At 47.1% G+C, this 23,914-nt stretch overlaps 1 protein-coding gene across 2 annotated transcripts in view; it reads right to left on the reverse strand.

Annotated features, from left to right (window-relative positions):
• Positions 1-552: 552 nt before the first annotated feature.
• The window catches only part of LOC141102687 (galectin-1-like), a 102,094-nt gene continuing 78,732 nt past the window's right edge, over positions 553-23,914 (reverse strand). For both annotated transcript variants that reach the window (XM_073591606.1, XM_073591605.1), the window contains exons 2-4: positions 14,511-14,569; positions 7,842-8,013; positions 553-1,269 (exon numbers count right to left, since the gene is read on the reverse strand). In XM_073591606.1, coding sequence (XP_073447707.1) covers positions 1,126-1,269; positions 7,842-8,013; positions 14,511-14,569 — 375 coding nt within the window. In that variant the 3' untranslated portion in view covers positions 553-1,125. The remainder of the gene's footprint in view (positions 1,270-7,841; positions 8,014-14,510; positions 14,570-23,914) is intronic.

The following is a 23,914-nucleotide window of genomic DNA, read 5'->3' on the forward strand; positions in this document are numbered from 1 at the left end:
ATGAGCGCATAGTGGTTGGAGGAGAAGGCAGGGAATATCCACCAATGAGCGCATAGTGGTTGGAGGAGAAGGTGGGGAATGTCCACCAATGAGCACACAGTGGTTGGAGGAGAAAGCGGAGAATGTCCACCACTGAGCACACAGTGGTTGGAGGAGAAGGCGGGGAATGTCCACCAATGAGCGCACAGTGGTTGGAGGAGAAGGCGGGGAATGTCCACCAATGAGCACACAGTGGTTGGAGGAGAAGGCGGGGAATGTCCACCAATGAGCGCACAGTGGTTGGAGGAGAAGGCAGGGAATGTCCACCAATGAGCGCATAGTGGTTGGAGGAGAAGGTGGTCACAGTCCGGCCCCCCTAATGTCTGAAGGACCGTAAACTGGCCTTTTGTTTTAAAAGTTTGGAGACCCCTGCGTCTAATCTACTATCCTTACACTGAGACTAAAGCTACTCCAGTAACTCCTACCCCCAGCATTGCCCCTGCCCATTCTGGGGTACTACTACATTCACTGCCACAACTACTACCCATACCCTACCACTGCCTATACCGGGCAAATCCACTGCAGCTGCTCTTTTTCTGTATGTAATTTACATAGAGTTGGACCTTGTGACATTTTAATTTTCTGCATGTAATTGTTGAAAGTTTATGGTTAAAGCTTGGAATAAATATCTGTATACAACTTTCAGTCTGGAGCCCGAAAAAATATAAAGATATAAAAGATCAGAAAGTTTTTAATTGGAAAATATAAGAAAATCAGACAGAAAATGTTGCATTAACACACTGTTGGTTACTGTGTGCCATTTATAAGTAATACAACAAACCTCCAGCAGGGGGGGGTGCAATGCAGCAGATCTGCTATCAAATTCAGCAAGCAATACAAAGTCATTATCACTAAATAATAAATTGATTGGTATGATCAAACACAATAGAGCTCATTGGATATTTATTTATTTTTTTTAAGTGTGGATGAAATTAATTTCTAGTAAATGAACTGAGCAAAGCACAATGTATGTCTACATGAGTCACAAGGATTCAGATCATTTTTTCTTCTCTGTCCACTATGGCCATTTCACAGAGCCTGGATATGGACACGTGGGGACAGGCGGCTCCTCTGTTGTGGGATTCTTCATTTTATTATAATGGACTTGAGCTGGAGTTCATCTACAGATACGTATAAGAGCTGCACTATGGGAAAGCGGAGTGGAAATGAGACAGGACGTCCGGCAGGTAATCGTACGGTGATCTTGGTATGCTCAAACGTGAAGCAAAGCTGTAAGAAAAGAGGTGGCACAGTGTCAGCTTGCTGGGCTATAAAAAGTCAATGAGTGTTGGCCGTAGAGACAAAGACTTCACCACCAAACCATTCATTTCAACACAAATCTTGTATTCTTTATTTATGTCTTGCAGAAAATTGTTAATGGAAAGAAAAATGGAAGGAGGTGCTTCTGTGCCGGAATGATTTAGTGACAGGTCTCTGATGGTGTATCTCGTCACCTAGAATAATGACTGGAGCCCTCAGGAGATCAATAGATGTTGGCGAGTTTGCAGTGCCGGTATGCCGGCCATTATCACCCAAGGTTCCTTCAGAGGTTTCTAGGGATCCATTGAGCTGTGGCTGATTAACCTCCCATTTTATGGTGCTTTCTCATTCTGGGGCCCAACACCACCTGATGGGGCCAGCTTCAAGACACCAATGATCTTTTTTGCTGCCTGTAAGAGTGGAATTTTGACCACCATTGTAAGTTGGGTATTCTTACTACTGGCCACCAATGTAAGGGGCATTTTTTTTCCACTGACTACCAATGAATTGGTACCTGAACACTTTTCAAGGGTTCCTCTGGGGCAAAAAGGTTGAGAAATGTAGCTGGCATAGAATACAGCAGCCTTTCCATTATCCTACCCCTACCACAAACATGCCAAAGGCTCGACTGTGCACTGAGGATCTGGCATTAGACAGTGATACCTAGGGGGGCAGGGCTTAATGTCAAAGGGAGCTGGGCTTAACATTTGATGTTTGTATAATAATATGAATATTATACCTCTCTCGGTTGTTATTTTCAATAATTCTGTTTTTGTCTATTATCTGCAGGGCACCACAAACAAACCACATCTGCAATGTATCTAATTCGTATGCCTTTTTCTATACTGATAAAAAAAACCCAACAATCTCCCCCTTCCAGAGGCCCCAATACACGCCTGTCCTGATAAGGGCCCCCTCACTTATGGCTCCATTTCATATGTTTCCTTGATAGGGGTCCCATCTACTATGTGTCATGAAAAGGTTCACCCGTTGATAGCGCTGTCGGTCTCTTGGATCGCAGTACCAGTGTCCACCAGCGGGTGTCTTCCATCACCCAGGACCTGTAATAAGAGGATTCACCTGCTGGTGGCACTGTTGCATCCTTGGGCTGTAGTACCAGTGTCCACCAATGGGTGTATTCCGGCAGTATGGAGCAGACAACACCTTCTGCGCTCAGGTGTAACGTGAGGGCAATTACTGCAGGCTGATAAATACCCGGCAAGCCCTCACATGCTTGCCTTGGTGTCTCTCTCCCTGCATTCTGACCTTGCTGCACTCTCTCTCTCTCTCTCTTTTTTTCTCTCTCTCTCCTTCCTTCTTTTCTCCCTCCCCTTCGTCCCCCCCTCCCCTTTCCTTCCCTCTCCTTCTTTGTTTCCCCCCTACCACCTAAATTCCCCCCCCTCTTTCTCCCCCCCCTCTTTCTTTCACAGCTGCTCCACGGATACCTATGATTCAATTTGCCCTATTTTTTCAGACAGCTATCAGCCATTTAATGCTGCAAAACGCCATACACTGGGATCTTTTTAGTATCCAGTCGTCTTGTAGAGCTATAGGACAATACCAACACCTTGAGGCGTGGGACCCCCTATCCCGACATGAGTGATCGCACTAAACTTTTGAGATGCTCTGGGAGGACGTGAGTGTTTGTGATATTCTCACTCTAGTGGAGGATATACACATCTATTATCATTGATTGTAACATTATGATTTTTGGTTTCCTAGACTGTGATGTATTTCCCTGAAGAAGACTTGTGAAATATGTATGTTGAAACGCGTTGGAATTCCACTACTCCACTCCACGGTTGTCACCAGTGACCAGCTGATAAAAACGATCCAGTCAGCTTATTCCCTAGTGGATCAGGGTTACATGTCTTTTGAAGATGTTCAGCCCCTGATACGGTTATGTGCAAAACCAGCCCTGTCATGTTTTCCCGAAGGAAGCAATGATTTCTCTCCCCCCCTTCAATTATGGCCAAGTTGAATCTGTGGTATGGTTATTAGAGGATGATCCAGCCTTTTTCAAGGAACGTTATGCCTCTTGTTCACAGCAGGTGTTGTCTGATTGCATCCATTCAGTGCAATCTCTGGTTAGTCAGGCTGTGTGCGAATCAATGTTTGTTCAACCTGTGCTACAGACATGGTCAGATCTCCTTTATTTAGCTAAGCCACAACATCCCAGCCCTGCCATTAATCACCTGCCTTCTCAAGAATCTATTCCCCCGTCGCTCATGGCAACCTCAGCTACATCCCAGTATACACAGCTTCCCACCAACTATTATTACCCAGTCTCTACTCACTGCACCTATCCTGCTTTCAATCCACCTGCCTCTCCTCCTCCACCTGTAGCAATCCCACAAACCCTCCTCCAGCCACTATTCCTTGGTCTTCCTTTTGCCCAACTGCTTTCTTTTCTTACAGCACTGCACCTACGTACAAAGCTGCAGTGGCTAAAACAAAAAAGAAATGAAAGTTTATTCCGACTCACACAATCCAGCCAGTAAACCAATCTGCCTACACACCAACCAACCTATTCCAGCCTGCGTTCACGCCAGTTGAACCTGATGACCCACCTAAGTCTGACGTCCCAGTGCCTGCTATCCAGTCTGATGTCCCAGTGCCTGCTACCCAGTCTGACGTCCCAGTGCCTGCTATCCAGTCTGATGTCCCAGTGCCTGCTACCCAGTCTGGCATCCCAGTGCCTGCTACCCAGTCTGGCATCCCAGTGCCTGCTACCCAGTCTGGTGTCCCAGTGCCTGCTACCCAGTCTGACGTCCCAGTGCCTGCTATCCAGTCTGATGTCCCAGTGCCTGCTACCCAGTCTGACGTCCCAGTGCCTGCTACCCAGTCTGGCATCCCAGTGCCTGCTACCCAGTCTGGTGTCCCAGTGCCTGCTACCCAGTCTGACGTCCCAGTGCCTGCTACCCAGTCTGGCATCCCAGTGCCTGCTACCCAGTCTGGCATCCCAGTGCCTGCTACCCAGTCTGGTGTCCCAGTGCCTGCTATCCAGTCTGATGTCCCAGTGCCTGCTACCCAGTCTGGCGTCCCAGTGCCTGCTACCCAGTCTGACGTCCCAGTTGTTTTTCCTGTTGTGCCAGCACCTGCTGTTTTGCCTGTTGTGCCAGCGCCTGTGTCTGCTGTCCAGTCTGAAGTTCCAGTACCCGCTGCCCGGTCTGATGTGCCCGCTTCCCAGCCTGATGTGCCCTACTTCCAGCCTGATGTCCCGGTGCTCGCCTTCCAGCCTGATGGGCCTGCTTTCCAGCCTGATGTGTCTGCCTTCCAGCCTGATGTGTCTGCCTTCCAGCCTGATGTGCCCGCTTTCCAGTCTGATGACTCGGTGCTTGCCGTCCCGCCTGATGTCTTGTGCCTGCCTTCCAGCTTGATGTCTCAGCTTCCCAGTCTGATGTGCCCACTTCTCAGTCTGATGTGTCCGCTTTCCAGTCTGGTATCCTGGTACCTGCCTTGCAGCCTGATGTCTCATTGCCTGCCTTCCAGCCTGATGTCTTGAATTTGGAATCTCAGCTTGAAGTTTCGGTGCCCTTGTCTCAGCCTGAAGTTTCGGTGCCCGTGTCTCAGACTGAAGTTTCGGTGCCCGTGTCTCAGCCTGAAGTTTCAGTGCCCGTTACCCAGTCTGTTGAACCGGTGCCCGTTACCCAGTCTGTTGAACCGGTGCCCGTTACCCAGTCTGTTGAACCGCTGCCCATTACCCAGTCTGTTGAACCGGTGCCCATTACCCAGTCTGCTAAACCGGAGTCCGTCACTTGGCCTGTTAAGCCAGTACCCGTTATTCGGCTTGCCAGACCAGTGCCGGTGTTCAGCTCGCTGAGCCAGGGCCCGTTACCCAGCCCGCTGGGCCGGTGCCCATTACCCAGCTTGCCTGTGATCCAGCCTGCTCTTACGGTGCTCGCTGTTCTGCCTAATGTTCCAGAGCCTGCTGCCCAGCTCGATGACCCGGAGCCTGCTGCCCAGCTCGACGACCCGGAGCCTGCTGTCTGCTCTGATGCGCCCGCTGTCTGCTCTGATGCGCCCGCTGTCCGGTTTGACGTATCTGCTACCCAGTCTAAAGTACCCGATGCCCAGACGGATGTGCCCTCATCCGTTGTTTGGTGTGTAAATTTTAAAAGCCAATATAAAATAATAGTATTGGATCGCAGTACCAGTGTCCACCAGCGGGTGTCTTCCATCACCCAGGACCTGTAATAAGAGGATTTACCTGCTGGTGGCACTGTTGCATCCTTGGGCTGTAGTACCAGTGTCCACCAACGGGTGTATTCCGGCAGTATGGAGCAGGCAGCACCTTCTGCGCTCAGGTGTAACGTGAGGGCAATTACTGCAGGCTGATAAATACCCGGCAAGCCCTCACATGCTTGCCTTGGTGTCTCTCTCCCTGCAGTCTGACCTTGCTGCCTGTTATTTTGACCTTGAGCCTGGATCTGCCCTACCCTGTCCTGACCTGATCTGATCCAATCCCTATGCCGAGCCATTCCTGGTCCTGTTCCGTCTGTTCCTGTATCCCATCCATCCATCCTCTCCCTGTTCCTGTTGGTTTCCCGTCCTTACCATCTGCTGATCTCCCGGTGTATGACCTTGGCCTGGCTTCTGTTTACGGTTCCGGTATCTCCCATTTTATTGTATATACTGTTTTGTTGTTTGTGGGTCTTGTGGTTGGTTGCGCACTGTTATATTCACTTATCTGCCACTTATGTAAATAAACACCATTTTTATTCACTTATATACGTTTCTGGTTTCTTCTGTGCAGTCCACACAGTCTGGTTTACTAATTCCTTGACACTATGACTGACTTGGGGTAAATGAGAATTGTTGGTGAGAATTTGAATATTCTGGGTCAGTTGTTTCTTATTCTACTCCATATAGAATTAAAGAGGAAGTCATTCGCATAGTAGCCCATTATGTGTCACTTACCTGAACCCGAAGCCTGCAATGTCACCGCTGTCCCCTCTTCCACGAAGCGTCCATCTTCCTTCCGGGTATCGCGGCTCTGGCGCTGTGATTGGTCGGAGCCGCGATGACGTCACTCCCGCGCACGCTCGCCGTTTCTAAAGTTGTCTTTAAGACAGACATCGTAGACATCGGCGCCCGTCTCATTTGTAAATATCTCCTAAACCGTGGAGGTTTGGGAGATATTTCGAGCACCTACAGGTAAGCCTTAATCTAGGCTTACCTGTAGGTAAAAGTGGTTGTACATGGTGTACAACCACTTTAAGCCTTCTCACTTTTAGTTTCTGAGAAATTCTGCCCCCCCCCCAGAGATGAACAGAACATTTATCAGCAGTAATATCCATTCCCTGTATCCCCCAATCACACACATTGGTATTCCATACCCCCCAACATTTTGAGATGGGAATGAGGGACACCTACTAGCAAACGTATGCAGGCATAGGAAACGCCCCCTGCCACACCCCTTAAAGGAGAATTAACCAAAAATAAAGTTAAAGTTTTTTACCACTACTATTTTTTTATATTGGCTTTTAAAATTTACAAATGCAGCAATTTAGAAATCGGATGAAAAGGTTTCACACTGGGAAAAACTTTTTTTGATAGATAAAAAGTGCATTTTATATACAACTTTAAAGATCAGACCAAAATGAGGGACAAATGAGGAGGAAAGAGGGACAGAGGGACACTGTTCCAAATCAGGGACAGTCCTTCAAAATCAGGGACAGTTGAGAGCTATGGTATTCTCCTGTATTCCTTCCCATCACACATGTTGGTAGCTCCTTCCTCTCCCCTGGCATTCACATTGGACCCTTTCCATTATTCTACCCTCAGCACCCACATTGGTCCCCCCCCCCGTATCCCATCCCCAGCTCACACATTGCTCCCTCCCCTGTATCTCCCCCATCAGACACATTGGTCTCTCCATAACAGTGGTGTAACATGATGGTGATGAGCTTCAGTTCCCGCCCCCCCCCCACTGCCCCCCAGATTGAGCCTCTACAGAGGACCTTATAGTGACATTCCATGTCAGGGATTTCCTGATCCCCATTCCCTCTTCCTATAATAATCATCTCACAAACATAATAATAACACACGCATACACCAAATAGAAATGAAATGTTACATGAAAAATTTCACAAGCCAATAATTCTGACAATCAGTGATCTGACCAACAGCAACCATTCACTAAGCGGTATATCATGGCACACAATGGCAGCATGATGGAATCCATTGGATCTTCCTATGTAGGAGATTCTCATCCTTCATGGAATGAGCTGAAGGGGCGACCATCATAGCAAAGCCTTTATACCCTTCACCTGAGCCATCACATGCTGAGAAGGATATTATGGGGTTTACTAAAACTGGAGAGTGTAAGATCTGGTGCAGCTCTGCAAAGAAACCAATCGGCTTCCAGTTTTTTTTTTTTGTCAAAGCTTATTTGAACAAGTTAGAAGCTGATTGGCTCCCATGCACAGCTGCACCAGATTTTGCACTCTCCAGTTTTAGTAAATAACCCCCCAATGTGTCCAATATGAACAGTAATGCCCCATCCAACATTTGTCCCGCCCCTCCCAGTGTAGACGTACCTTGGTGTCTGATCCCTCCTGGAAGGGGAAGAAGCTTTCCCTCTGCTCCTCTGCAAAGACACCGTCCTTCATTGAGTTCATGACTATTTTGCTCCTGTCTTCAAGATAGTCAAATCGAACATCGAAGTGTATCACTAAATTCCTACTATCTTTTCCCAAGTTTACGTTGAACCTAGAAATACATTAAAAAAAAGAAAAAAAAAAGATTTCGCTCAGCTGTCCTTGTTGGATATAATACTCGAGTCATTCACCAGTGGTCCTCCCATGTGTTTCAGAGGTACTTCTGACACATTTAATGATAGTTCCTGATAGCAAATTATGTTTACATTTTCCAAAAATCACCCAAGATATCTGCCCCAACTGTAGATAAAGTGCTTTGAGGTCCCCCTGGAAAAAAAAGTGCCTTAAAATAATTGCTGAGCCATAATATTTAATAAAAATTGAATGAAGTGTACCCCTGTGCTACGAGTAATGTGTGTTTAGTGTGTATTGCAAACAATCAGTTACAATGTAATTATTACATAGTAATAGCTGCTGCAAGCACTAAACGTTGTCCCCACAACTATGTATCATGTAAAATAGAGTCAAGTGATGCTGCGCTGCTAATATACATAAAATAAACATAAAATGAGTGAAGTTATGTGCAAAATCTTAATCCAAAAAACAATAACGTGCTCCAATATAGAATATTATCTGCAACTTAATATCTTTAATCCACAATCCCGTGTATATTGTAGTATTTTATACAGTGTGTCCTTATAGATATCCAACAAAGTGAAGTCTGTGCTAATATTGATTGAATCAGTCTAGTGGGCTCCATTTACAAAGCCGTACGTTTCCCCTTAAAGTTGAAGCAAACCTTCCTATTGTTTTCAGCCAAGGAAGCCGCCATCTTGGCCTCTGTTTAACCTCTTGCTTACTGGGCACTTAAACCCCCCCTCCTGCCCAGACCAATTTTCATCTTTCAGCGCTGTCACACTTTGAATGACAATTGCGCGGTCATACAACACTGTACCCAAATGAAATTTTTATCATTTTTTTCCCACAAATAGAGCTTTTTTTTGGTGGTATTTAATCACAGCTGGGGTTTTTATTTTTTGCTAAACAAACAAAAAAAGATGGAAATTTTTGAAAAAAATAAAAATCATGTTTGTTTGTTATAAAATTTTGCAAACAGGTAATTTTTCTCCTTCATTGATATGCGCTGATGAGGCGGCACTGGTGGGCACTGATAGGCTGCACTGATGGGCACAGATAAGGCGGCACTGATAGGCACAGTTAAGGCGGCACTGATAGGCACAGTTAAGGCGGCACTGATAGGCACAGTTAAGGCAGCACTGATGGGGACAGATAAGGCGGTACTGATGGCCACTGATGGGCGCTGATGGGTGGCACTGGGTGGCACTGATGGGTGGCACTGAAGGGTGGCACGGATGGGTGGCATGGATGGGTGGGACTGATGGGCACTGATAGGTAAGACTGATGGGGGCACTGATGGGCAGCACTGATGGGGGGCATGGATGGGCAGTGATGGGCGGCACTGATGGGCACTGGTAGGTGACACTGATGGGCACTGGTAGGTGGCACTGATGTGCAGCACTGTTGCACTGATGTGGGCGCTGATGGGTGGCACTGATGGGTGGCACTGTGGGCACTGGGTGGCACTGTGGGCACTGATGGATGGCACTGTGGGCACTGATGGATGGCACTGTGGGCACTAATGTGTGACGCTGGCGGGCACTGGTAGGCAGCACTGCTGCCTATTGCATTGTGACAGTCTGATCGCCGTGATCGGGACTGATGTCCCGATCACGGCCGCCGGTGATCGGGTATTTTTTTCCTCCTCACGCTGTCAGCGCGAGGAGGAAAAATAGCCGATTACCGGCTCTGTTTACATCACATGATCAGCTGTCATTGGCTGACAGCTGATCATGTGGTAAGGGGTCGGGACCAACCCCTTACTCTGATCTGTGATCAGGCGAGTCTCATAGACTCGCTGATCACCGAGCGCGCCGTGCGCGCCCTGCAGGGGGCGCACAGGCCGCTCGTGCACGGGACAACGTCAATAGACCTAGTCCCGGCAATTCAGATCCGCGCTGTTGCCGTCATTTGGCAATGGCCCGGATCTGAAGCGGTTAAACCCCCCTCCTGTCCAGACCAATTTTCAGCTTTCAGCGCTGTCGCACTTTGAATGACAATTGCGCGGTCCTACAACACTGTACCCAAATGAAATTTTTATCATTTTTTCCCCACAAATAGAGTTTTCTTTTGGTGGTATTTGATCAACTCTGCGCTTTTTAGTTTTTGTTAAAAAAAAATTGAAAAAGACCGAATTAAAAAAAAATGTTTTTTGTTTTTTAAATATTTTGTTATAAAATTTTGCAAACAGGTAATTTTTCTCCTTCATTGATGTACGCTTATGAGGCGGCACTGATGGGCACCGATAGGTTGCAGTGATGGGCACTGATGGGTGGCAGTGATGGGCACAGATGGGTGGCAGTGATAGCAGCACTGCTAGGTGGAACTGATTGGCACCACTGGTGGGCATTAATAGGTGGCACTTGTGGGCATTGATAGGTGGCACTTGTGAGTACTGATAGAAAAATTGGGAAATATATAGATTTTTTCTTACAGCAATCAGTACAAAAGATGCTGTCTTATTTGAAAGATGCTAAGGACGTGATTAGATTACTATCGAATGTTTCCTACTCTGGTGACCTAATTATGGCCACAGCGGACGTGGCATCCCTCTACTCCTGCATTCCACACCGTAAGGGTGTGGACGCGGTGCAATGCTTTCTTAATAGAGATGCCTCCCTTGCCTCACCCCAGGTTGGCTTTATTGTTAATTTGATTGAGTTTGCCACACAACACAACTATTTCTGGTTTGATGGAAAATTTTATCGACAGCATAAAGGGGTGGCAATGGGAGCAAAATTTGCTCCCAGCCTGGCCAATCTGTTCATGGCCAAATGGGAGGAGGATGTCGTCTATGCCATGGATAACCCACACCTTTTGTTGTGGGCCCGGTACATAGGCGACATCCTCCTCCTGTGGACTGGCAGCCATGATGGCCTAGATGATTTTGTCAGGACCCTTAATAACAGCGATAGGGGTATTGCCTTGTCTTTTGAAGCAAGCAAAACTTCAGTCCACTTTTTGGATCTGGTCATTGAGCGAAGTGAACAAAAATTTATATTTCGTAGCTACTTCAAATCTACGGACAAGAATGGGTATATACCTACTGACAGCTGCTACCACAGATCATGGATCAGATCAGTCCCTAAGAGCTAGTTCCTGCGACTGCGCAGGAATTGTACTGATCTTGACACTTTCAAGGTTCAGGCTAATACCCTAAAAGAAAGGTTTCTAGAAAAAGGTTACAACCCTTCCGACATAGATATGGAGATTGACAATGCTTGTACTACTGACCGCCTGTCATTGTTGGAGGATAAACCTCGACAGATAAATTATGATTTCAAGTGGTCTTTCTTAACGTCTTTCTCTATCCAGCATAAACATATTTAAAAAAATTTTGAACACCATTGGGACATTTTGAAAACAGATAAGATCTTGGGCCCTCTGTTGCCCAAAACTCCCAAGGTGGTTTTTAAAGGTGTTCCATCACTTCGGAACAAATTGGCACCCAACGTTATTAACCCTCCAAGTAAACCATCTTTTTTCCATGATTGGGTTGGATTTCATCCTTGCAGAAAGTGTCTAGTATGCCAGTTTAATACCTGTGGCAGGAGGGCAAGCCATAGCTTCTCTTCTACTGTAACTGGCCGTACGTATAAGATCAAACAATTTGGTACTTGCGCCACTACAGGAATAGTGTACCTTTTGTCTTGCCCATGCGGCAAACAATACGTGGGCCGGACCATTAGATCTTTCATGACGCGTGTCTCTGAACTTATAAATCTCATTAAGGCAGGTAGTACCAAACACACTGTTCCTTGGCACTACAGGGAATTCCATGATCGAAAACCTGTGGGCACCCAGTTTCTTATCATCGATAGGTATGTTGCTCCCTGGCGAGGGGGTCGACCCTAAGGGGCGTCTCTCGTTTAGAGACATATTGGATTTACGAGTTGGGGTCCCATTTTCCACAGGGGATTAACGTGGAATGGGACATCAACTCTTTTATTAATCAAGCTTAAGAACTAGTACGATCTCTCTTTTTTGTATTGTATATTTTTTTGTTGTATTTTTTTATATTCACATTTTTTAATACTTTTTATATTTACATTAAAATTGATTATTAATATTAATTTTTAATATATGTAATATTGTATGTTGATATTGCTTGTTAAAGACTTGGATAAGTGTGGTGCCCCCTACTGGCAATGTAATTTATTTTGGGGCCCTTATACGTGATCCCATTATATTATTATAATTATATTATTATAATTTAATTCTATTTTTCATTTTTTACTTTCAGCTCTGATTGTAATCATATTTAGTTGCTGGGCCAGATTGAATTTTTAAAAAATTATGTTTTTCCCCGATATACTATTTCTGGTTTTGTATTTCATGATCACAGTGAGTTTCATTTAATATCTTGTCAGAGCTGGCGCAGCTATGACGTTGCTGTGGCCAGTTGTCAGGACGCTCTCTGGTGATGACACGCAGTTCCGGTTATTGCACTCTTTGCTTGTTTTTATTTTCTTCATTGTTATCTTAAGAGACTCGTGACCGGCCTCGGATTGAGACTTGGTCCAACATTTGAAGCGTAGCGACGCCGCACTACTTGTGCGGGGAGTGATGTCGCAGCGCTACATGAAAATGAGGCTTGGTTTAATAAGTGGAGCGCAACGGCGCCGTATTATCCGTGGAGGATATGACGCCGCAGCACTATGTGGAGAGTGAGGCTTGGTTTGTCTATATTCGGAGCACTTCCGTGTTAATAGATTGAGCAATTCCGCATTGAATTATTATTCTTTTTAAGTTTTTTAATTTGTGAATAATATGGACCTTCTGAATCCTTTTCTAGTTCTATTTATATATGTGGGAGTTAAAGTATTAACTAAAGGTCTCCCCGAACCGGAAGTGACATCATTTCATTGCACTTCCGGTATCATGGCACTCCCAGTGGGGGTCATTATCTATTTATAAAGCAGTGGAGTGGGGGGGTTCCACACCCCAGATGACGGCTCCTTAGCTGAAACATGTCGAGTGGACCCCTCACGATTACCGCTATTTGATATTTGAGCTGTTTATGATCTTCTAACATGTGAGTCTATTTTATATTATTTTAATAAACCAGTATTTAAACGTTATCACGCTATGTGAGTTTCTTTACTCCTTGCATGGCATATGAATACTCGTATGGCTTTTATCAGAATATTTATGGATTTGGAAGGCGTATTGCCATGTTTTCCTTCTGCTACATACTGACGACATCTGAAGAGACGTATCATCCAGACCGGTTGGTCAATAAGCCTTTCTGACTTGTATGACGTATGTCTTTTCAAGTCATTAAGTTCCGGTAAGCCTCTTGATGTCTCCGGTGATGGCCCCTGCACCACTTTAGATCTTTTGTCTACACGTGGTTTTTCCACAGCTCACTCACCTGCCAGATCCAGTTGATTCTCTCTACTTGAAAACCTGGGGAGCTACTGATCTACCATTTTTAGTGTTTAACCTCCATAGACCTCTGGTGGTGTTTTTCTCTTCACATTTTTTCTACAATCAACATTGTGGACTTTTATGTTTCAGAACATTTTCATTTACAAACTTTTATGGTGTTAGATCTATTGGACCTTCACGGTCTCCCAATTATATTCTATTAATGTTCACATTTGATAATTAATACTTATCACCAGTGTTTTCATTTCACATTGTTTTGATTTATTAGCACAGTGTTACTTTTATGGTGTAATTTATACTTTATGGCTATACTTTAAGGTGGCAACATATTTTTACATATTGTTCACATATACATATTGAGTGTTGTTCTGATCTATATGTCTATACAATATATTAGGTTTTGACACATTTTCAATTTATTTTTGGGGCCTATAGCGCTATACTTTTTTCGTTTTATTGCCTTCCTCTGGATCAACTGTGGGTATAGAGTTGTGTATATGGGCTTGTGTTTTTATTTTTTTTGGTTGAATTGGATGGACTTGTGTCTTTGTTCAACCTGGCTAACTATGTAACTATCAATCATTTTATGTTTATTTTATGTATATTAGCAGCGCAGCATCACTTTTTTATTTTCTTTAAAAAAATGGATTCTTCCAATTTTGGAATTTTGGGGGGGTATTTTGTTCCCATCACTTCTAAAAGGTGTCACCATCCTCTGATTAACAAGAAGTCCTGGAAATTGCGCCAACCTCCATGTATGTACCATGGCATGGATGATGTCTGCCGATCAGACTGACGGAGGGATGGTAGATTCAGAGTGTAGATGGGAGTCACAGGATTGTCAGTTGTCATATTTCAGATGATGGCTGGTAAGTCAGCCAAGTTCTCCAGGATGACATTTTGTCACAATGAAGAAGAACAAATGCTTTGTGCCTCTAGGAGGGGTCAGTAGGATGTACTGTACACAGAGCACACTTTATTACTTTTGGAAGTTGTACTTTTGGAAAATCATAGTATTATACAGACAGAGATCAGGCATATATTGTATAATAAGTATCCGAGAAAAGAATTTTCACCTACCTTTTACACCCATACGGGATGAAGCCCTCCACCTCCACGTAGGAACCAGGTCTAAGAGTCTGTATGAGAGAAAGGAGAGAATTATTACACCCTGTATAATAGAGAGGGGGTATGATTATTACATCCTGTATAATAGAGGGGGGGGGATGATTATTACATCCTGTATAGGGATGAGCTTTATGTTCGGGTCAAACATGAGTTCGACTCGAACATTGGCTGTTCGCGCATTTATCTAAATACAAACATTATGGGGTGTTTGCAGTCCATTCCAGGTGTACTGTTTCTAATATACTTAAAGGCAGACAGGTGATTCAGCTAGCTGCAGTGCATTTAATATATATATATATATATATATATATATATATATATATACAGTCTCGTATATATATATATACATCCACTGTATGCAGTGTAGCTAGATCTGACTGCAGGCTGTTCCTGGTGTACTTTTTCTAATATACTGTCAGGCAGGCAGGTGATTCAGTGAGCTGCAGTGCATAAAATATATATGCAGTCTCCTACATATATATATCCACTGCATTCCAGTATAACCAAGCCTATATCTGACTGCAGGCCATTCCTGGTGTACATTTTCAAATATACTTTCAGGCAGGCAGGTGATTCAGTGAGCTGCAGTGCATAAAATATATATACAGTCTCCTACATATATATATCCACTACACTTTCAGGCAGGCAAGCAGGTAGGCAGGTGATTCAGTGATCTGCAGTGCATAAAATATATATACAGTCTCCTGCATATATATCCACTGCATTCTAGTCTAGCCAAGCCTATATCTGACTGCAGGCCATTCCTGGTGTACGTTTTCAAGTATACTTTCAGGCAGGCAGGTGATTCAGTGATCTGCAGTGCATAAAATATATATACAGTCTCCTACATATCTATCCACTGCATTCTAGTCTAGCCAAGCCTATATCTGACTGCAGGCCATTCCTGGTGTACACTTTCAAATACACTTTCAGGCAGGCAGGCAGGTGATTCAGTGATCTGCAGTGCATAAAATATATATACAGTCTCCTACATATATATCCACGGCATTCTAGTCTAGCCAAGCCTATATCTGACTGCAGGCCATTCCTGGTGTACGTTTTCAAATACACTTGCAGGCAGGCAGGTGATTTAGTGATCTGCAGTGCATTAAATATATATATATATACAGTCTCCTACATATATATATCCACTGCATTCCAGTCTAGCCAAGCCAATATCTGACTGTAGGCCATTCCTGGTGTACGTTTTCAAACACACTTTCAGTCAGGCAGGTGATTCAGTGATCTGCAGTGCATTAAATATATATACAGTCTCCTACATATATATATATCCACTGCATTCCAGTCTAGCCAAGCCTATATCTGACTGCAGGCCATTCCTGGTGTATGTTTTCAAATACACTTTCAGGTAGGCAGGCAGGCAATGATTCAGTGATCTGTAGTGCATAAAATATATATACAGTCTCCTACATATATATCCACTGCATTCTAGTCTAGTCAGGCCATTTCTGGTGTACTTTTTCTAGTAAACTTCAGGCAGTGTTTTGCTAATGAAATTTTACAGCATGTCTGGAAGGCCACCAAGGAGAGGCAGATGCTCACAGGCCACTAAAAGAGGGCAAGCAGGCTCTGTGTCTACAGCCAACAGTGCTGGTCGTGGATACGGTGCATCCTCAGCACGTGGCCGTGGGGCAGGCATGTATTGGCCATCGGGACTACCGGGAGTTTCCCGGTGGGCCGATGGCTCAGTGGGCCAGTATCAGTGACAGCCTGTCAAAATAATGGCTGCGCGGCACGCGCAGCCATTATTTTGAGCACTGCTGCACTGCCTAGGGCCGGCCCTACCATGGGACCGAGGCGGCAATTCATGAGTGGACTGGGTCGAGATGGTGCTTCAGTGTATCACTGCTTCTGTTTCCGGCCCGCCCACCACCTGTTGCACAGAGCCGATAGGTTCTGCTGCTGCAATAGGCGTCTGAAAGGTCACGCTGGTGGGCGGGGACAGAAGTCCTCCGACAGCAGCTACATCCTCCAGAACATCCCTGGTGTCAGTGTGTGGGCAGCGGCTCGGTACAGCTGCCCTAGAAGAGGGGGTTCGCACACTGCTATGTTCAGCTGTAAATCAGCCAGCTTGTGACACACCGCTTCCCGCCCCTCTCTCCCTGCCTGTGCGTTACATCGATGAAGAACAAGGGGAGCGGGAAGATTAAGCAAGTAGTCGACAGCCACATTAAAGCCCCTCCTGCACCATTTAAGTGAGTGAGCTGAGCACTGTCACTGACCAGACCCGGACCCCTCTCTCTGTCCCCCCCCCTCTCTCTGTCCCCCCTCTCTCTCTCCCTGTTCCCACTCTCTCTCCCTGTCCCCCTCTCTCTCTCCCTGTCCCTCTCTCTCTCTCTCTCCCTATCCCCCCTCTCTCTCTCCCTGTCCCCCTCTCTCTGCCCCCTCCCCTCTCCTCTCTCTCTACCTGTTTCCCCTCTCTCCCTCTGTCCCCCCCTCTCTCTCTCCCTGTTCCCCCTCTCTCTCTCCCTGTCCCCCTCTCTCTCTCTCCCTGTCCCTTTCTCTCTCTCTCCCTGTCCCCCCTCTCTCTCTCCCTGTCCCCCTCTCTCTCCCTGCCCCCCTTTCTCTCTCTCTCTCCCTGTCCCCCCTCTCTCTCTCCCTGTCCCCCTCTCTCTCCCTGCCCCCTCTCTCTCCCTCCCTGTCCCCCCTCTCTCTCCCTGTCCCCCCCTCTTTCTCTCTCCCTGCCCCCCTCTCTCTCCCTGTCCCCCCCCTCAATCTCCCCCTGCCCCCTCTCTCTCTCCCTGTCCCCCTCCCCCTCTCTCCCTGTCCCCCCCTCTCTCTCCCCGTCCCCCTCTCTATCCCCCTGCCCCCCCCCCCCTCTCTCTCTCTCTCTCTCTCTCTCTCTCTCCCTGTCCCCCCCTCTGTCTCTCTGCCTGTCCCCCCTCTCTCTCTCCCTCCCCCCTCTCTCTCTGCCCCTCCACTTTCTCTCTCTCTCTCTCTCTCTCTCCCCCCTCTCTCTCCTTGTCCCCCCTCTCTCTCTCCCTGTCCCCCTCTCTCTCTCCCTGCCCTCTCTCTCTCTCCCAGTCCCCCCTCTCTCTCTCTCACTGCCCCCCCCTCTCTCTCTGTCCCCCCTCTCTATCCCTGTCCCCCTCCCTCTCTCTCCCTGCCCCCTCTCTCTCTCTCTCTCTCTCTCTCTCTCTCTCCCTGTCCCCCTCTCTCTCGGCCTGTCCCCCTCCCCCCTCTCTCTCTCCCTGTCCCCTCTCTCTCTCTCTCTCTCCCTGTCCCCCCTCTCTCTCTGCCTGCCCCCCTCTCTCTCTCTGCCCCCTCCACTCTCTATCCCCCCTCTCTCTCCCCTCTTTCTCTCTCCCCCTCTCTCTCTCCTAGTCCCCCCTCTCTCTCCTTGTCCCCCTCTCTCTCTCCCTGTGTCCCCCCTCTCTCTCTCTCCCTGTGTTCCCCCTCTCTCTCTCTCCCTGTGTCCCCCCTCCCTCTCCCTGTCCCTCCCTCTCTCTGCCCCCTCCTCTCTCTCTTTCTCTCTGCTCCCTCTCTCCCTGCCCTCTCTCTGGCAGCAGACGACGTGGCATGTGACACACTGCATGTGGTGGCAAGCAACGGTGGCAAGTGATATGCAGCATCTGGTGGCAGGCGATGGTGGAAAGTGACACACTGCATCTGGTAACCTGTCACCATTTGAGGAGGCCACAAGGATGGTGAGCAGTGACAGTGCATGCATCAGTGGTACTCTTGTCTTCCTGTTGGAGCATACGCTTTGTGGAATAATGGACAGGGCACTTGAGGCAGAACAGAGGGAGGAAGAGGAGGACTTCCTTACCTCTCAAGGCCCCCTTTATCCAGACAGTATTCCTGAAGGCCCGCTGATCACACAGGAAGAGGAGGAGGAGGAGGATTGTGTCAGCATGGAGGTGGATCCTTGCACTCAGCATCAGCAGCAGTCTTCAAGGGATAGTTTTCAGTCCCCAGAAACCCATGGACTTGTACGTGGCTGGGAGGAGGTGGCTGTGGATCATGTCATCCTTAGTGACCCAGAGGACTCTGGATCGAATGCCTCAGCAAACCTTCACTGCATGGCCTCCCTGATCCTGCAAAGCCTGCGAAAGGACCCTCAAATTCGTGGTATCAAGAAGAGGGATTATTACTGGCTGGCAACCCTTCTTGATCCACGTTACAAGGGTAAGGTTGCGGAATTTATCCAGCCTTCGCAGAGGGAGCAGAGGATGAAACATCTTTGGGAGGCCCTGCAGAAAGGTTTGTGCAATGCGTTTTCAGAGCCTGGGAGGTTACAATTTCCTGGTCCTCCTGGACATCGTGTTGCTGAGGCTTCAGTCAGTCACAGAAGGAGCGGTGGAAAAGGTGGACGTCTGACCAATGTGTTCAGACAATTCTTTAGTCCGTAGCCCCAAGGTCTGATCTGTTCCAGCAACCATCCCCAGCATCTGATTTACATGGTGCAGGAATACCTTGAGGCAAGATCGGATTTGGAGACCTTTCCAACCGAAAATCCACTGGGTTACTGGGTCTTGAGGATGGATCACTGCTGGAGGCTTTGTAACCGATCACAGAGTGTACCTGTCCACAGGCTCAGTTGATCGACTCACCTTCATAAAAATGAATCAGTCTTGGATCACCAGCTACCAAGCACCTGATGCTGATGAATTAACCGATTAATTTTTCTATGAATGTGAGATCCCTTGAAGACTGCCTACGCTGAGTGACTATCCTGTTATGCTGAGTAAATATCCTGTTCCTCCTCAATGTTCATGTTGATAGCTTCTAAGAACATTTTTGTTTCAGGGCACCATCACCAGTGCCTAAGGCCCAATTTTTCTGCCCCTGATTAAAAGGGGCGTGTAATTACAATTTTAGCTGTAATATTTCACAGCAGGGCTCGTTCCTGTGCTCAACTAGAGTATCTGTGAGGGGTTTCAGTGTTGTGGCACCCCCACCAGTGCCTAAGGCCCAATTTTTCTTCCCCTGATTAAAAGGGGCATGTAATTACAATTTTAGCTGTAATATTTCACAGCAGGGCTCGTTCCTGAGCTCAACTAGAGTATCTGTGAGGGGTTGCAGTGTTGTGGCACCACCACCAGTGCCTAAGGCCCAATTTTTCTGCATAGCTGCATAGCTCTGACGAAGAAAGGACGTTCCCTTCGAAACGCGTTAGCTGATTGTGATGTCTGTGCGTTCCTCCATGACCTTTGGAAGGTTTTCGCTCATCCCAAGTCGCATGCTGTTTGTCGGTGCACTTTTAGGTTGTGCTTCCGCCATCTATTGCTTGTGAGTTGTTTCTTTTTGTTTTAAAGTTAATGCACAATGCGCCCTTGTTTTCTTTTTCTTTTGGTTTCTATTAGGATTCCCTATCCTTGAGGGCAGCAAGGCCTGTGTTGACGTACCATTTATATCGTGATCCACCTGTGCGCAGGAGACATTTTTCTTTTTTCTTTTCTCCAAATTTTTCTGCCCCTGTTTAACAGGGGCGTGTAATTACAATTTTTGCTGTAATATTTCACAGCAGGGCTCGTTCCTGCGCTCAACTAGAGTATCTGTGAAGGGTTGCAGTGTTGTGGAACCACCACCAGTGCCTAAGGCCCAATTTTTCTGCCCCTGTTTAACAGTGTGTGTAATTAGAATTTTTGCTGTAATATTTCACAACTAGAGTATCTGTGAGAGACTGCAGTATTGTGGCACCACCACCAGTGCTTAAGGCCCAATTTTCCTGCCCCTGTTTAACAGGGCGTGTAATTACAATTTTTGCTGTAATATTTCACAGCAGGGCTCGTTCCTGCACTCAACAAGAGTATCTGTGAGGCTTTACAGTGTTAGCCAGCTGCCAGCTTAAGGGCAGCCACCCAACTGCTTCTTGTTGACTGCTAAAAGTGGTTGTTAAGCTACTCTGACTAATTTATATCATCCGCTCTGTCTCCTAATCCTGTGTCCCCCTGTGTGTGTGTGTATGTGTGTGATTTATTTAAAAAAATGCTGATTATACCTCATTTCAGAGCGCCCATTGACGCTCTCTCCTCTCCCTGTCTGACAGCTGCAATGGGCGGGATTCCCCCACTGACGTCAGGTGTGATGAGGAGAGGAGGATAGCACTGGCTGGTCACATGAGTGCTGATCGGCACAGTGAAATGAGGTATAATCAGCTTTTCTTTTATAAATCACACACAGGGGGACACAGCATTGATATGAAAATAACACTGTTACTTCAGCAGCAGGAGGGGCGAGGGCGGGCACTGTCACAAGCTGACAGGTAGGGAGTGGAGGGGGGTAGCTCAGACAGGAGAGAGCGGATGACAGAGGCACGTAAACTGACCACAGTGTCAGGGCTCAGCAGCCATGATGAACCGTGGTCAGTTTACAGGGGGGAGAGAAGAAACTGGCAGGATGAGCCATGTATTTCAGGTGTTACGAGGGGGGGAGGGTTACACAGCACAATCACTGTGCTGTATAACATGCTTTCAGGGCTGGTGCAAGAATTTTTGACACCCTAGGAGAAACCTCATTTTGCCGCCCCCCATTAGCTCCGCCCATTACTCCACCCCCTTTGCAATATGTGACCCACCTGACCATTAGACACACACTGACCCACCTACCTGACACATAACTGACCTACCTGACTCCTATTTCCTGCACTACTCACCCCCCCATCCCCCACACCTAGTTCGATGTAGAAAGGGAGGATCCATCCTCCTCCTTACCTCTGCTTCTTTGACCATCACATCCGGACTCTCCTCAGCGCTGGTAGGGCTGTATTGCTATGGTGTCCCCACCGGCTGGGAGGTCAGCTAACAGATGCTGCACCTCTCGATGCTCCGATCTCCACCGAGCACCGCCCCTCCGCTGCACACACACAGACACACAGTGGCGCTCCAGAGGGACAGGCTGGAGCAAAGGAGACCCGGAGTGGCGCTGTGAGATTTTACTCTGTGAAGAGCGGGAACAGCGGTGCGCTCAGCGGGACACATTGGGGGATTGGAGGTATGCAGATGTGTTCCCGGGACAGGGGCGAGCTCACACTTGCCTTGAGATTCACGGGGACAGAGGCCGTGGCTGCGCCCTAGGGGGTAGTGCGCCATAGGTGGCTGCCTACTCCACCTAGTGGTAGAACCGGCCCTGCATGCTTTAAAATGACAGGATCCAGTTTTTTTAAAGTTAGCAAATGCTTTAAACCCCCTGAGGATTTGTTACCACACTACTGAACTCCAACGTGCTGGTGAAGACCGTGTTCAGGCCTGACACTCGGACTACCCTTATTCCATTATTAGTATGGTGTGAACTTACCCAACTAGAGTTTAACCCTTCACTATAGGATTAGGGCCCTTTCTAGCCATAGTCTCCCCACCAGCGAGTCCTCTTTGCATATTCAGTTACTCAGTGTTTACTATTCTCTGTATAATTAAGTGTTTTTGCTCATTACTGTTTGTTTGCCTTTTTCATCCTGAAGTTACTTAATTGTCTGGTGTTCTATCCAACCAACCCTAGATGCTGTTCCAGGGATTGACTGACTGACACCCTAAAATCTATTGTTTGCCTTATATTGACAATACAGAAATCTTCTGTGTTCAGTTTACATTGTGTCCGTGGTTCATTTAAAGGGGTATACCTCATGTCGGAACTTAGAGTGTTAGAGGGAATGGGAAGTTCCCCGGGTCAGGGCAGCACAAAAGGACAAGCAACATCCAGTGGCCCTTATGGAGGTAGCGCTACATACATGTACAGCATAGGCATGCGCGCAGGGTGTGCCACCCTTATCACCCCATGCGATGCCGATTCCCCCTGCTTCCCGTCTCCCCCCTGCAGGGCTGCCAGCTTACCTCCTCTCCTCTCAGGGCGGGGAAGGGGCTGGTAAATATTTCATTAACTGGCCTTCCTTTTCTGAATGAACACAGTGAGTGATCTGTATTGATCGCTCCTGTCTTCATTCTTAAGTGAAGCATAGTAAACTATGTTTACTGCAGACTGCAGAGAAAGAGACTGGGGAAATCTCTGTTCTCCGTTTCTTCCTCTGTCTCAAAAGTGAGACATCAGGGGTCTGTTTAGACCCTTGATATTTCACCAAAGCCCCATAACGGGGCTCCTAAAAAAATTGTAAAAAGTTAATATTAAGTATTGTAAAAAATACTGCCCCACTGACACCAATCTTTGCTCTACTGACACTGTCCACTGCTGTGTTGATATACACACATGTGTGTTTGTGCTCTGGGGTGCACACCCTAATGCAATAGGCTGTGCACACCAATGATGTACAGTATATACCTGTAGCGGTATCCCCGACCTCCAAAGGCCTAATGGTGACCTCCAGAGTCAGGGAGAGCTGACAGCTTTCTTTGTAGAGTGGGTTACTAGGCATGGTGGGTGATAGAGTCAAGATAGAGTAATTGGGCACCGGTCACTTTTTGAATGCGAACAAAATAGATTTACTGTATCTTAACAAGAACTGGGGAGAGAAGGTTAGGGCTAGGACACCCTTAGGCAGATGCAATGGTAACTGGCAGACTCCGAGGAAAAATAGGCAGGCAGCTATACAGGTTGAAGGCCTCCATAGTAGCCAATGTATTTGTAGAACTGCTGTCTCCTATGGCAACTGAACTAACAGTCAATAGAGATCTTCACACATAACTCTTAGTGACCCAGAATGGATCCCATTGAGCTCCCAGTCTATCACTAGACTTCCAGATCCCAATCATCACTGGATCCCCTGAGCTCTTCCACAGCTAACCCGCTGTATGCTCCTCAAACCTCACCCCCGCTAATCCACTGGGTCCCTGGCTTGGCACTCGCTGAAGCTTTCCCACTTCTTCACCGTCCCCGGCTGGTGTGAAGACTGCTCTGGTACTTCTTCAAGCTTTCTCAATGTAGCCACTGGTAGTCTATGTCCACACCCAGCAACAATATACTCACCATTGTCCACATCTAGCAACACTTTACCAACCACTACCCACACCCAGCAACACTATACCAACCACTACCCACACCCAGCAACACTATACAGACCACTACCCACACCCAGCAATACTATACCAACCACTACCCCCACCACCCCCACCCAGCAACACTATACTCACCACTACCCACACCCAGCAACACTATACTCACCACTGTCCACATCTACCAACACTATACCAACCACTACCCACACCCAGCAACACTTTACCAACCACTACCCACACACAGCAACACTATACCAATCACCAACAACCACACCCAGTAACATTATAACCACTACCCACACCCAGCAACACTATACCAACCACTACCCACACCCAGCAACACGATAATCACCACTACCCACACCAAGCAACACTATACCAACCACTACCCACACCCAGCAACACTATACTCACCACTACCCACACCCAGCAACACTATACCAACCA

The sequence above is a fragment of the Aquarana catesbeiana genome, linkage group LG07 (genome assembly GCF_042186555.1).
Source record: "Aquarana catesbeiana isolate 2022-GZ linkage group LG07, ASM4218655v1, whole genome shotgun sequence".
Lineage (NCBI taxonomy): Eukaryota > Metazoa > Chordata > Amphibia > Anura > Ranidae > Aquarana > Aquarana catesbeiana.